At 62.6% G+C, this 14,147-nt stretch overlaps 1 protein-coding gene across 8 annotated transcripts in view; it reads left to right on the top strand.

Moving 5' to 3' along the window:
* PCNX3 (pecanex 3) overlaps positions 1 to 14,147 on the top strand; it is a 22,497-nt gene extending 8,350 nt beyond the window's left edge. For 7 of the 8 annotated variants that reach the window (XM_049713059.1, XM_033416475.2, XM_033416456.2 and 4 more), the window contains exons 14-35: positions 118 to 289; positions 393 to 503; positions 855 to 946; positions 1,108 to 1,217; positions 1,397 to 1,502; positions 1,602 to 1,694; positions 1,860 to 2,010; positions 3,168 to 3,312; positions 3,664 to 3,841; positions 4,590 to 4,698; positions 4,859 to 4,988; positions 5,405 to 5,463; positions 5,564 to 5,779; positions 6,424 to 6,677; positions 10,364 to 10,594; positions 10,761 to 10,864; positions 11,171 to 11,318; positions 11,406 to 11,636; positions 11,711 to 11,985; positions 12,902 to 13,035; positions 13,123 to 13,421; positions 13,498 to 14,147. In XM_049713059.1, coding sequence (XP_049569016.1) covers positions 118 to 289; positions 393 to 503; positions 855 to 946; positions 1,108 to 1,217; positions 1,397 to 1,502; positions 1,602 to 1,694; positions 1,860 to 2,010; positions 3,168 to 3,312; positions 3,664 to 3,841; positions 4,590 to 4,698; positions 4,859 to 4,988; positions 5,405 to 5,463; positions 5,564 to 5,779; positions 6,424 to 6,677; positions 10,364 to 10,594; positions 10,761 to 10,864; positions 11,171 to 11,318; positions 11,406 to 11,636; positions 11,711 to 11,985; positions 12,902 to 13,035; positions 13,123 to 13,421; positions 13,498 to 13,692 — 3,543 coding nt within the window. In that variant the 3' untranslated portion in view covers positions 13,693 to 14,147. The remainder of the gene's footprint in view (positions 1 to 117; positions 290 to 392; positions 504 to 854; positions 947 to 1,107; positions 1,218 to 1,396; positions 1,503 to 1,601; positions 1,695 to 1,859; positions 2,011 to 3,167; positions 3,313 to 3,663; positions 3,842 to 4,589; positions 4,699 to 4,858; positions 4,989 to 5,404; positions 5,464 to 5,563; positions 5,780 to 6,423; positions 6,678 to 10,363; positions 10,595 to 10,760; positions 10,865 to 11,170; positions 11,319 to 11,405; positions 11,637 to 11,710; positions 11,986 to 12,901; positions 13,036 to 13,122; positions 13,422 to 13,497) is intronic. The other variant, XM_033416500.2, reaches the window with a different exon arrangement.

Below are 14,147 nucleotides of genomic sequence, written 5' to 3'. Positions count from 1 at the left end.
CAAGCTTTCTATCTTGGACCCAGGGCCAGGCACGGGACACGTGAGCGTGTGTGTGTGCACGTACAAGTAGGGTGTTCAGTGGGGGAGGCCTGGCTCCTCACAGGCCCCCCTCCCCAGGGCCACAACTGGGTGATCGCATACAGCCGGCCTGTCTACTTCTGTATCTGCTGTCTGCTCATCTGGCTGCTGGACGCCCTGGCCTCAGCTCAGCCTTTCCCGCCCGTCTCCCTCTACGGCCTCACGCTCTTCTCCGCCTCCTTCTTCTTCTGCGCCCGTGATGTAGCCACTGGTAAGGCCGGGCAGGGTTGAGGTTGCCCAGGGAGCGAGGCCCCAAGGGTGGGCCGAGGGGCAGCCTGCAGGCTGACCGGGCCTCCGCTTCCCCTCCCCGCCAGTGTTCACCTTGTGCTTCCCGTTCGTCTTCCTCCTGGGCCTCCTGCCCCAGGTGAACACCTGTCTCATGTACCTGCTGGAGCAGATAGATATGCACGGCTTTGGGGGCACAGGTATGGGGCCCACGGGTGGCTCGGGGGTGTGGGGGCCATGCGGGGCCCAGGAGGGGCTGTGGATTGTGGCTGCGGCTCTGGCCGCTCACTGAGCCTTCTCCCGCGGCGACATGGTGGATTCTGAGAGCCCATCTCTTCCCCTCCCCTCCCTTCCTCTCCTGTCTCCTCCGCAGGCAAGTGGTTTAAACCCAAGAATGCCAGGGGTTCCGAAGGCCTCTCCGGGCTGGGGGGAGCCGAGAACAGTGGGCTGGGGACGGGGTCTGGGGGAGTTGAGGGGCAGCGGGGGGCGGTGGGGTGGGCGGCCGGCAGGTGGGAGCTGGGCTTTACTAAAGGCTGCCGCTCACCTCGCAGCCGCCACCAGCCCCCTCACTGCGGTCTTCAGCCTCTCGCGCAGCTTGCTGGCTGCTGCCCTGCTCTACGGCTTCTGCCTCGGAGCCATCAAGGTAGGGATGGCCTGTCGGTGGCGGGCATACTGGAGCCCAGGGCGTTGTTGGGACAGGGCTGTGAACTGGGCTCAGCAGTGGCTTCTCCCACGGTTGGGGGACCGCCCTCCGCCACCACGCTTATCCTCATCCCCTCTGACCAGCATGGGTTCTCTTCCCAGACTCCTTGGCCAGAACAGCACGTCCCCGTCCTTTTCTCTGTCTTCTGTGGCCTCCTGGTGGCGCTGTCCTACCACCTAAGCCGGCAGAGCAGTGACCCCACCGTGCTCTGGTGGGTGCCCGCATGTACCTGTCCGTGTGCGCACGTGTATACGTGTTTGCGTGTGTCTGTGCGTGTGTGTCTGTGCATGTGCCTGTCACCACCTGACATGGCAGGGGTTGGGGGGGTGTCTGTGGGAGGAGGGGCAGCCTCCCCAGACCCAGGCCCCTGACTCTTCTCATGCCCCCCAGGTCTCTGATCCGGAGCAGGCTTTTCCCTGAGCTGGAGGAGCGGAGCTTGGAGACGGCCCGCGCCGAGCCCCCAGACCCACTGCCAGACAAGATGCGTCAGTCAGTGGTGAGGACCGGCAGTGTCAGGGTCTAGTCTTGGGGTGCGGGGGTGTGGTCAGCCACTGGGTGGCGGGGACACCCAAGCTGGTGTTTCCTGACCCTGCAGCGCGAGGTCCTGCACTCTGACCTGGTGATGTGTGTGGTGATTGCTGTGCTCACCTTTGCCATCAGCGCCAGCACCGTCTTCATTGCCCTGAAGGTTCGTGTGGCGCAGGCCACCCCTCCCCCTCCCCCCACCTCGGTTTCCGCCCCTGAGGGCCTGGGCAGCACGTCCTTCTCTGCCCCTGGCTGACCTGCACCAGGTGGCTCCGTGGCCCTGTGGCCTGGTTCCCTTGGCTGAGCCTCCCGCCTCTCCCTCTTGCAGTCCGTGCTGGGTTTTGTGTTGTATGCGCTGGCTGGGGCCGTGGGCTTCTTCACCCATTACCTGCTGCCGCAACTCCGCAAACAGCTGCCCTGGTTCTGCCTGTCACAGCCCGTGCTGAAGCCGCTGGAGTACAGCCAGTATGAAGTGCGCGGTGAGTGCCCCCCGCCCTGGGCTGGGACCCCTCCACCCCTCCTGCCCTGATTTCCAAGCGGACCTGCAGCCTGATGGGAGCACAGGCCTCGCAGCTCAGAGTGCCAGCAGGGGGCAGCCTCTGCCCACACCTCCCCGTCCGCTCTGGCACTGGCCCTGCAGCCCCTTCACTGCCCTCTGTACCCGCTCCTGCGCCCGCTTCAGCCCATGCCTCACTTTCACCCTGCCTGCTTTGCCCTTTTCCTACCTGCCTCGCAGTCTCTGAGGAGATTGGAGAAGTAGAACTCCAGGACCTTAAAGGGACACGTTGTCGAGAATTACAAGCTGGCTACCAACGAACTACATCAGCCTGGCATGCGTTTTTACTTGGATTCTGCAACACAAACACCCCTGAGCCTATATTTAAACACCTGGATTTGTTTACTCTTTTCTTTTTTTCTTTAATATTTATTTGTGTATTATTTTGGCTGCTCCGGGTCTTAGTTGCGGCGCACGGGATCTTCATTGCTGCTTGCGGGATCTTTAGTTGCAGCATGCAGACTCTTAGTTGCGGCATGCATGTGGGATCTAGTTACCCGACCAGGGATCAAACCTGGGCCCCCTGCATTGGGAGCGCAGAGTCTTACCCACTGGACCGACAGGGAAGGCCATAAACATCTGGATTTGTTATGCAAAGGTCCACGTGCCTTTGTTTTCATAGACAATGAAGGGTTTTGCCCACTGGGCCAGCATCTCCATGTGGCTGAAGTCAGCTCGAGCCAAGTGGCAGGGGCCCCTTCAGAAGGGCCCTGAGGCTGAGGATCACTGTGCACTTGGGCCTCACCCTGCCCGCCCTGGCTCCGGTGGGCACCTGGGGTGTCGTCATCAGCCTTTATTTCACAGACAGCCGACTGGGCAGAGCACCTGCCCTGAGCCCCCAACACACCCAACCTGGGCCTCATCGGCCTCATTGCCCTCATCTGGGCTGCCAGAGATCAACCACCTGCCCCGCAACCGCTCAGAGTCTTTAGGGACCCAGAATGCCACATCCCCACGTCCTGGGGTGTGCCGTCTGTCCAGGTTCCTTTGGAGAGCACACCTATCCTGCCCCGTGGTTGGAGGGGAATGCGGAGGACCCGCTGCTAGACAGCAGTCCCACCTTTCCACCTTTCATTGCAGGTGCTGCCCAGGTGATGTGGTTTGAGAAGCTGTACGCTGGCCTGCAGTGTGTGGAGAAGTACCTCATCTACCCTGCTGTGGTGCTCAACGCCCTCACAGTGGACGCCCACACGGTCGTCAGCCACCCGGACAAGTTCTGTCTCTAGTGAGGACCGCCAGCCCCCTGCCATCCCACCGTCTACATCTCCGTGTGACACAGGGGGAAACTGAGGCCCAGAGAGGGAAGGACACCTGCCTCAGTTGCCCAGCAAGCTTAAGTAGACCCCCAGCTCCTGACACCCTTTCCGGTGAAGCAGCTGCCTCTTCAAGAGCAGATGTGTCTCTCCAGTGTGTCTGAAGGGGGTGACCTCTTTAGAGAGCAGAGACGAAGAGGCACCGGCCCCGAAGAGCAGGGGCCTGCCCAGCAGAGCCCAGGCCAGGGCCAGCAAGGGATGGGCACCCACACCCCCTGTGCCGAGTCTCCGCCCAGTGCCTAACGCCCACCCCTCGCCCACAGCTGCCGGGCGCTGCTGATGACCGTGGCTGGGCTGAAGCTGCTGCGCTCGGCTTTCTGCTGCCCACCCCAGCAGTACCTGACCCTGGCCTTCACTGTCCTGCTGTTCCACTTCGACTACCCGCGCCTCTCCCAGGGCTTCCTGCTCGACTACTTCCTCATGTCCCTGCTCTGCAGCAAGGTGAGACTGTGCAGCAAGACTCCAGGCTGTGCAGCGGGAGCAGGCCTCTTGTGCTTCGGTGCGGGAGACCTTCCCCAGCCCACGTTAGCCACACTGGGGGCCTTCGCAGCGGCTCCCGGCGGGGCAGCGAGCATGCTGAGGTTTAAAGTGGGTAAGTGATTTGCCTCAGGTCTCCTGGAGCATTGGTGGTCAGCTGGGATTTGAAAAGGACCGTTCCCCGGCTCTGTGCTGGAGTCTGCAGTGGTGCCTGCAGGGCGACCCCAGCGCAGGCCTGAGCTTTCAGCTCACTCATGTGGGCGTTCTAGTCTGGTTTCTGGCCTGGCCCAGGATGGTGGCGATCCAGACTGTGTCCCCCTATGAGGGCAGGGCTTGTGACTGGCTCTTAACTCTTGGTACCACAGTTGAGGCCCAGCCTCATCGCTGAGAGTGGCGTGGCCTGAGCAAGTCTGCTCTACCTTCTCGAATCTCAGTTTTCCCATCTGAGAAATGGGACAGCAGTAGGGGGCTCCCGGAGTGGTTCTACGAATTAAACGGCTAACGCCCCCTTGGTTGCTTTGTCTGGAGCTGCTGATGATATCGGGGGCTTCGAGGCAGGTCCAGAGTGTAAGAGCTGGGAGTGATCTTGAGCTTGACTCCCATGTAGGCAGCAAGTGGCGTAGCCCCAAGGCTCTGAGTGGGTACTTGGTGGACCCCCCCTCTCTGTGAGTGATCTGCGTATCTTTTACCTTCCCCCCTTCCAACCCTGCAGCTGTGGGACCTGCTGTACAAGCTGCGTTTTGTGCTGACCTACATCGCGCCCTGGCAGATCACGTGGGGCTCGGCTTTCCACGCTTTTGCCCAGCCATTCGCCGTGCCACGTACCCAGCCTGCCGCCTGCTGCCTGGGCGCGGGTGTGCAGGGAGGACCGTGGCCTGGATGGGGCTGGGGGCCGCCAGGCGGGTTGGCACGGGGTGGGGGGCTAGTGAGGGAGGCCGGGGAGGGTCCTGCGTGCCTGCCACCTCCTTGACTCGTGCCCAGACTCGGCCATGCTGTTCGTTCAGGCCCTGCTCTCCGCGCTCTTCTCCACGCCGCTCAACCCCCTGCTGGGTAGCGCCGTTTTCATCATGTCCTACGCGCGGCCCCTCAAGTTTTGGGAGCGCGACTACAAGTGAGTCTCGTGGGCCGCAGAAGCGAGTGCCGGGGGCGTCCCTGAGAGGGACTTGACAGAGGAGCGGGCTGGCTGCACCGGGGGGCAGGTTGCTGGGAGACGGGAAGGAGTTTGGAGCCCAGGCTGGGTGGGGCGCCGTGGGCTTCGGTGAGGTGGCTGACCCAAATGAGGCAAAACTCGAGCCAGGCCGAGGCCTCGGGCTCACGCCCTGGGCTTCCTGGCTGGGTGGTCCCGGGTGAGTCCCCTCATGTCCCTGAGCCTCAGCCTCCCCCTCTGTCACGGGGCTGTCTTGGCGTCTGCCTCAGAGTGCAGGGGTGCGGGTTCGGAGGGGAGGTGCTTGGGGCTGGCGGGAGCAGTCGTTAGCCCTGGGCAGCGTCGCCCTCTCGGCCACCCGTGGTGTCGCTTTCTCTGAACAGCACTAAACGTGTGGATCATTCCAACACCCGCCTGGTCACACAGCTGGACCGGAACCCTGGTGTGTACCCGGCCATCGGGGGCTTTCGGGCGGGGCCTTCCTGGAGGGAGCCTTGCTCACGTGTCACGTTGTCCATCTGTCCATCCATTCTGGGTTCCAGGAGCTGACGACAACAACCTCAACTCGATCTTCTACGAGCACTTGACTCGCTCGCTGCAGCACACGCTGTGTGGGGACCTGGTGCTGGGCCGCTGGGGCAACTACGGCCCCGGCGACTGCTTTGTTCTGGCCTCCGACTACCTCAACGCCCTGGTGCACCTCATCGAGGTGGGCAATGGCCTCGTCACCTTCCAGCTGCGTGGCCTCGAGTTCCGGGGTGAGTCGCGGGGCCGAGTTTGACAGTGTGTCGGGGCTGGACTCTAGCCCTGCTCTGCTCCGGTTTGCTGGGGCCCTTGAGCAAGGGGCTCTCCCCGCCGGGCCTGGGTTTCCTAGTCCGAGCAGTGAGGCGGCAGGCTCTCTCCGGCCCAGCCCCGTCCCTGCCCTGACTGCGGCAGGTCTGTAGCGACCAGGCTGCTCTGATGAAAGCTCGGACCTGGAGCTTCCGCTGGCCTGCTCTGCGGTCTCAGGCCAGGACCAGGTGGGGGGCCACACGTAAGCCCTGGTGAGTGAGCCGGCTCCTTGCCCTCAGGAAGCTGTGCCTGGAAGATGCCAGCTTCAGAGGGGCTCACAGATGCACAGGGGCTCTAGGCACAGCTCGGGAGCAACACGAGCCTGAGCTTCAGTCTTTGCGTCTATAGATGAGGGACCAGACCCTGTCCCCTCCCCCCAACGCTCAACGCCCCAGTTCCACCCATCGCGGCCACTGGGAGTCAGGAGGAGAAAGGGGCTTGTTTGTTAATCGGTTCACTTAATAATGGTTACTTGCGTCGCATCTCGGGGAGGTGCCTGGGCACTGTCTGGGGAGGAGGTAGGCTGGGGTGTCCCTGTGGCCCCCTGACTGGAGCCCCCCCTTCCCCGCAGGTACGTACTGCCAGCAGCGTGAGGTGGAGGCCATCACAGAGGGCGTGGAGGAGGATGAGGGCTGCTGCTGCTGCGAGCCTGGCCACCTGCCGAGGGTCCTGTCCTTCAATGCCGCCTTCGGGCAGCGCTGGCTGGCCTGGGAAGTGACGGCCAGCAAGTACGTGCTGGAGGGCTACAGCATCAGCGACAACAACGCTGCCTCCATGCTGCAGGTCTTCGACCTCCGCAAGATCCTCATCACCTACTACGTCAGGGTACGGGGGCAGGTGGCTGGGGGGCAGGGGTCCCCGCCGGTGACTGCCCACTGGCCAGGAGCATCCCGAAGGCCATCCTCTGGATCCTTGGGGGCCTGTTTTGCCCAAGGGAAGCAGAGGCCTCAGAGAGTTTAATCAGCCTCCAAAGTGTCAGTGTTGGACAGCGGGCCTCAGAGGCCCATGTGACTCTCTGACGGTGGGGAGCCCGGGGCGGTGGGCCCCCTGTCACCCTCCTCCAGGAGGCTCACGTGGGGCGGTGAGTCCTGGGGGCCGGTGGGCAGCACGTGCACAGATCCTCTCTCTGGGAGGGGCATTGCTGATGCCAGCCTTCTAGACCACCAGCCCCGCCCCACGCCCCCCCAGTACAGAGTGACGATAACAGGAGCAGCGGTGGCGGGAACGACAGTCGTAGGAGCAGCCGCCAAGCAGCGGTGCTCACTGAGGGCTGGGCTCTGCCCGGCACCTCTCCTGGGCTGCGTGGAGCCCGCCACACCCTCCAGGAGAGGTCCCGCTGCCTCAGGTGTGGACAGCGACTTGCCTGAGGCCCTAGAATCAGGAGAAAGTGCCAGAGCTAGGCTTAGCCCAGGCCTGGTCCTCGCTGTCTCAGCCTCGGCACGCCAAGCCAGGCCTGAGGGTCTCGAGGCCTATGGTGACGTGGCAGGGGGTTGGTGAGGCACGGTGTGGGGTCCGAAGGCAGCCATGGATTGGGTTCTGGGAAGCTTAAGGTATCGCCTTCTTTGCTGTGCCTGTCAACCCCCTTGAGAAGTGGGGATTCTCGCAGTTCTGTGAGGTGGCAGGGATGATGAGGGCGCTACAGGAGTGGGGTGAGTAGGGGCTCACAGGTCCCCTCACGCTCTCTTAGCATCTTCCCTGGGGCTTGTCGTGGGCCCAGAAGGGGTGGCCTGTTGGAGTCCAGGTGAGCCTGCCCACCTGAGGTTCTCTCTAGGGCAGTCCTGTGCATCCCCTAGCTGTCCTTCACTGCCAGTGGGCACCCCATCTGTGTCGCTTGTCAGAGAAACTGCACTTTCTCTGCTGTGGATGTTTCCACCCGTCCACTCCTAGGGGAGAGCTTGTGAGCCTGCCCCATACTTATCATCACCAAGAAAGAGGCTGTGGTCCAGAAAAAGGCATTCCCAGCCGCAGGTCACCCAGGGGTTACGGTCCTGTCCACCTTCCTCTCCCCGTCTCCTGAGAGGTGCTCCTGCCCAGGTCTCCCCACTTCCTCCCTCTCGGCCAGTGTAGGCTTCTCGTGGCGGTGCAGCAGACCCCAGCCAGGCCCCCGGCTAGCAGGCTGAGATGAGCGCCGCCCCTGTCCAGCTTCTTGAGGGGAAGCCGACTTGCCGCAGCTGCCTCAAAGGCTGGGCAGAATCACGGCCGTGTGGAGGCGCCTGGAGGACCCAGGGAAGGCTCTGCCCAGGATGGAGTGTGGGCTGAAGTTTGGAAGGATGAATGGGGGCTGCTGAGGCGGGGCCTGGGGGGAGGCAGGTGTGCCGGGCAGCCCCACGGGCCTGGGGCAGTTCAGGGATGTGTCCCATCCAGCCCTGGGCTTGGCAGACCAGGCGGAGCCTTCCTGTGCAGATTTAGCCCCCTTGGCGCCTCCTACCCCTTGTCCTTCGTGGAAGTCACTGAGTGCAGTTGCGTGAGAGATTCAGTGCAACTCTCGTGGCCACGGAGACACTGGCCCTCACATCCACCTGCAGCCAAGCCTTGGGGTGCTCTTAGCATTTCCAAGCCCAGGCACATTCATTCTGCTGTTTGATTTTTTTTTTTTTGGTGGTACGCGGGCCTCTCACTGTTGTGGCCTCTCTCGTTGCGGAGCACAGGCTCCGGACGCGCAGGCTCAGCGGCCATGGCTCACGGGCCCAGCCGCTCCGCGGCATGTGGGATCTTCCCGGGCCGGGGCACGAACCCGTGTCCCCTGCATCGGCAGGCGGACTCCCAACCGCTGCGCCACCAGGGAAGCCCCTGTTTGATTCTTTTAGTAACTCTTGGAAGAGGCAAGTTCAGTGTAATAGGCCCCTTTCACAGTTGAGAAAACTGAGGCTCACAGACCCATCCTTGCAGTTAGGTGGGATGAAGGCAGAAAAGGTGCCGCAGTCGTGATGCTTATGAGGATTCAGTGAGCTGCCCCACGTGAAACACGGAGCAGAGCCACTGAGCTGCCAGCAGATGCTTGCAGGCGGGCGCTGTTACTCCTGAGAACCACCCTCAGGGCTGGGCCCCGGGATTGCTGGTTCCGTAGAACACCACGTGGTTGTGCAAGTGAATGGAGCACTTCTGTGTGCCAGGCCAGCTCCTCCCCCAGTCCCCAAAGTTTTTTTTCTGGTTCTTCTTGGGGGCTGCGGAGATGCCCTCTGAGCAAGGTCAGTCTGGAGCCAGTCTGCCTGGAGCCCAAGCTGCCCCACAGCCCTCCTGCCCCCATTCACCCCGTTAGGCTCCTGGTGCCCCTTCCTCTTGGTAAGGGGGCCACCCAGCCTTCCCCAGACTGCCCACTCACCTGCCACAGCCGAGGCAATGCTGGGGCCAGGCTCCCAGCTACCAGGCAAGCTGCTGTATGCCGGGAACCTATAGCCAATGGCCTCCAGGTGTCCCCACCATCACCACCCAGGGAGCTATCTGAGGCCCTTGGCTCTTCCTGGCTTGTACTGTGGCCGTTTTGCCCAGGCTCTTAGCCTTTCCATGTCCTACCAGAGCCACCCTGCTGGACTCCCCTACTGCCTAGGTGCCCTCTGTTCATGGCCAGCTGCACCAGCCTCCCCAGCTCTGGACTTCCCACCCTTTCCCCAGGCAGAAGCCCATCCCGTTGGCTCCATCCCAGGGCAGCACACAGAATCCCAGTAACCTCACTGACTGCCAGCTGCCAGCCTCACACTGCCCATCCATGCTGGCTGTGTCAGCTGCCTACTTCCAAGAGCTCCTCTGCATTTGCCCAAACCCCTGCTTAGAAGCCAGCAGAATCTCTTAAAGGGTCCAGGAGCCCCGGACTTTGGGCACAGATGCCGTGCCTCTGGCTTTTTTCTGAGGGGAAGCCCTGTGGCTGTCACACTTAAGCTGCCTCAAGGGGCCCAAGACCTAGGGGCACTTAGGCCCCACTGGCCTGCAGGCAGCCCCACGACCTTAGGCTGACCTTCCGGGGCCTCTGAGGTCTGGATGCCACAGCATCGTGGTATTGTGGTGCTGGCCAGCTCACCCTGCCCTGCTGTGTAATTGCGGGCAAGTCTGTCGTCTGTCTGGGCCTCAGTTCCCCTTACAAACAGGGCAGGAGGGAAGGGCAAGCGTCCGAGCACTTGCCACAGTGCACCACCCTCCAGGGGATGCTCCGTGAGGAGGACTGCTTCCTGTCAGCTTTCCCCTTCCCCCTCCCTGGCCGAGAGAAGGGCAGCAGACTTGCCTGTGGGTCTTCAGGGAGCTGAGATGGGACACAGGATGGGCGTCCCGGGAAGCTGACTTCAGCTCAGTCTAAGGGAGAAACCTCTTTTTTTTTTTGGCCACTCCGCATGCCTTCTGGGGTCCTGATTCCCTGACCCGAGATCGAACCCCTGGCTTTGGCAGCGAAAGCATGGAGCCCTGATCACTGGACCGCCAGGGAACTCCCACGGAGAAGCCTCTTCACCCTGACGCCGTCTCCTTCAGCGGCCAGGGCAAGGGCGCTCCCCCAGGCACTGACCCCAGCCCTCTCCTCCCAGAGCATCATCTACTATGTGAGCCGCTCTCCAAAGCTGGACGCCTGGCTGAGCCACGAGGGCATCGCGACAGCCCTGCGTCCTGTGCGGGCACCTGGCTATGCTGACTCAGACCCCACCTTCTCACTGAGCGTGGATGAGGACTACGACCTTCGCCTCTCTGGCCTCTCACTGCCCTCCTTCTGCGCCGTGCACCTGGAGTGGATCCAGTACTGCGCTTCTCGGCGCGGCCAGGTCCGGCCACCGCTACCCTGGGGCTGCCTTCTCCCCTCGGCCTCCCCCCTCCCCGTGCAGGTTCTTCTCACCCTCAGCCTCCCTTGGCCTGGGCCCCAGCCCCCACCCCAGGTTCCCTGTCCCAGGTCTGAGCTGGGCTCTGGGGACGGGGGTCCTTGTGCCGCAGCCTGTGGACCAGGATTGGAACTCGCCGCTGGTCACGCTGTGTTTTGGCCTGTGTGTGCTGGGCCGCCGGGCCCTGGGGACAGCTTCGCACAGCATGTCGGCCAGGTGAGTGCCCGCAAGTCCAGCTGGGCCTGTCGCTCTCCCCTCCTCTACCTCCATGAAGAGCCCTGGGCCTCTGGCCTCAGCCCCCAGGGGCCGCATCAGTCCTTCCTTCAGTGGCTCTTTTACCCATGGTGACTTCGCCTGCTCCTCACCGCCCTGTGAGGGACATGGGCAGAGGTTGACCTCGTCAAGATGGCGAAACCAAGGCCCAGCGTAAAGAGCTGTCTGTGCTCTGACCACTGCACATAGAGGCAGAGCTCAGGAAGCCAGGAGCCCCCTGTGCATTCACCTCCCCCCCGCCTTCCCCAGCCTGGAGCCCTTCCTGTACGGCCTGCACGCCCTGTTTAAGGGGGACTTCCGTATCACCTCCCCGCGCGACGAGTGGGTCTTTGCCGACATGGACCTGCTTCACCGCGTGGTGGCACCTGGGGTTCGCATGGCCCTCAAGCTTCACCAGGTAGGGAGAGGTGTGCCCAGGCAGGGTGAGGCGAGGTCTCTGCCCAGGCCAGGGGCCGCCGGCCTCAGCCCTCCGTCCTCCCCGCAGGACCACTTCACGTCCCCAGATGAGTATGAGGAGCCGGCCGCTCTGTATGATGCCATCGCAGCCAACGAGGAGCGGCTGGTCATCTCACACGAAGGCGACCCGGCCTGGCGCAGCGCCATCCTCAGCAACACGCCCTCGCTCTTGGCGCTGCGGCACGTCTTGGACGACGCCTCCGACGAGTACAAGATCATCATGCTCAACCGGCGCCACCTCAGCTTCCGTGTCATCAAGGTGGGGACGGCCGCTCGCCCGACCCGGCCCCCTTCCTGGCGCGGCCTCCTGACCCCTGCGTGTGGCCTCCGCAGGTGAACCGCGAGTGCGTGCGCGGCCTGTGGGCTGGGCAGCAGCAGGAGCTGGTGTTCCTGCGCAACCGCAACCCCGAGCGAGGCAGCATCCAGAACGCCAAGCAGGCGCTCCGCAACATGATCAACTCCTCCTGCGACCAGCCGCTGGGCTACCCCATCTACGTGTCGCCCCTCACCACCTCGCTGGCCGGCAGCCACCCCCAGCTGCGGGCATTGTGGGGCGGCCCCATCAGCCTGGGCGCCATCGCCCGCTGGCTTCTGCGCAGCTGGGAGAGGTGAGCTCCGACCCCCCGCCTCTAGCCCGCAAGGTCGGGGTCACAGGGCAGGAAGCCGGGGCTCGGAGAGAGGAAGCGGCTCTCTCCGGGGTCTGACTGAGGAAGTGCTGGAGCCAGGATTGAGCCCCGAGAGCTGACCCCTTCCCCGAGCTGACCCCTTCCCCGAGCTGACCCAACCGCATACCCCGCCCCCTCAGCCAGAGCTGAATGTGGCCTTTAGCCTGAAGCACCGTTGATGATGCTTCCCTTTTTTTTTTTTAAGGTTTATTTATTATTTATTTTATTTGTCTTTGGCTGTGTCGGGTCTTAGTTGTGGCACGTGCGATCTTTGTTGAGGAATGCGGGATCTTTTGTTGCAGCGTGTGGGCTTCTCTCTAGTTGTGGCGAGCGGGTTTTTCTTCTCTAGTTGTGGCGCGCAGGCTCCGGGGCCCATGGACTCTGTAGTTTGCGGCACTCGGGCTCTAGTTGAGGCGCGCGAGCTCAGTAGTTGTGGCACGTGGGCTTAGTCGCCCTGCGGCATGTGGCATCTTAGTTCCCTGACCAGGGATCAAACCCGTGTCCCCTGCGTTGTAAGGTGGAATCTTTACTACTGAACCATCAGGGGAGTCCCCGATAAGCCCTCCCTTAAAAGCCCTGTAGGGACTTTCCTGGTGGTTCAGTGGTTAAGACTCTGTGCTTCCGCTGCAGGCGGTGCAGGTTCGATCCCTGGTCAGGGAATTAAGATCCCACATGCCACGCAGTACGGCCTTAAGGGGAAAAAAAAAAAGCCCTGTGAAGTAGATGGTAAAAACCTTTTAGAAATAGGACTCTGGGTTCTGATATGGTAGGTGACCTGTCTTGGGTTGGGGACTTGTGCTTGTGAGGTCTTTGTATCTCCCACCCCCTACCAACCTCTTGTCCGCCTCCCATCCCCCAGGCTTCATAAGGGCTGTGGTGCCGGCTGCAACAGCGGCGGGAACGTGGATGACTCGGACTGTGGTGGAGGCGGAGGCTTGACCTCCCTCAGCAATAACCCCCCCTTGGCACACCCCACACCTGAGAACACAGCAGGTGAGCAGGCAGGGCCGCGCTGAACCGCTGAGTGGAGAGGGCAGCCTAGCCGACTGAAGTCTCTGCCCTCTTATCTGTCTCCCACAGGCGGTGGTGACCAGCCCCTCCCACCAGGCCCTGCCTGGGGCCCGAGGCCCTCCCTGAGTGGCTCTGGTGATGGGCGCCCCCCTCCTCTGCTGCAGTGGCCACCCCCTCGGCTCCCTGGACCATCCCCCGCTTCTCCTGCCCCCACTGAGGGTCCCAGGCCCTCAAGGCCCCCTGGCCCTGGCCTCCTTAGTTCTGAGGGTCCCAGTGGGAAGTGGAGCCTGGGGGGTCGGAAGGGTCTAGGGGGATCCGAGGGGGAGCCAGCCTCAGGGAGCCCTAAAGGAAGCACCCCAAAATCTCAGGTACGGTTCTTATGGGAAGGTCGGGTCCTGGGCAGCTCAGGTCTGCTCTCCTACCAACCTATCTCCCCTCCCTCAGGTGCCCCTAGACCTCAGCCTCAGCCCGGACATCAGCACCGATGCCTCGCCCCCCAGAGCAGTGCAGGATATTCCGTGCTTGGACAGCAGTGCTCCTGAGAGTGGCACGCCCACTGGGGCCCTGGGCGACTGGCCTGCCCCCGCTGAAGAGCGTGAGAGCCCAGCTGCCCAGCCCCTGCTGGAGCATCAGTACTGAGTGGCCTGGTGCCCTCTGGGTCCCAGCCCAGGATTCAGAAACTTGGACCCCCAGCCTTTGGCCCTTTCTGCTGGACCACAGAACTGAGTGGCTTTGGCTCCCACATGTGAACCCTGACCTCTGGCTGCCTTAGCCAGAGCACCAGAACTGAGTATCCCAGACCTCTGACCTTGGCCCCTGATCTCTCATCCTAATTCAGGGCCTGGGCTCCCCAAACTGAGGCAGGCAGCCTCCCAGCTGGGCCCTAAGAGCCAAACCCATGGGCTGGTCCTGCTTCAAGCCCATGGCCAGGACTGACTTGGCCCCTCGGCCTGCACTGCCTGCTGGGGTAGCCCCTTGGCCTTGGACTTGGGGCTGAAATGTGGGGAGGGGGGTTTCTTTTTCTTTTTTTTCTTTTTCTTTTTTTTTTTCGTGCTTCGGAGACACCAGAATTAATAACACTATTTTTGATTTTG

Source organism: Orcinus orca, chromosome 8 (assembly GCF_937001465.1).
Source record: "Orcinus orca chromosome 8, mOrcOrc1.1, whole genome shotgun sequence".
Taxonomy (NCBI): Eukaryota; Metazoa; Chordata; class Mammalia; order Artiodactyla; family Delphinidae; genus Orcinus; species Orcinus orca.
This window is presented reverse-complemented; position numbering and strand designations above follow the sequence as displayed.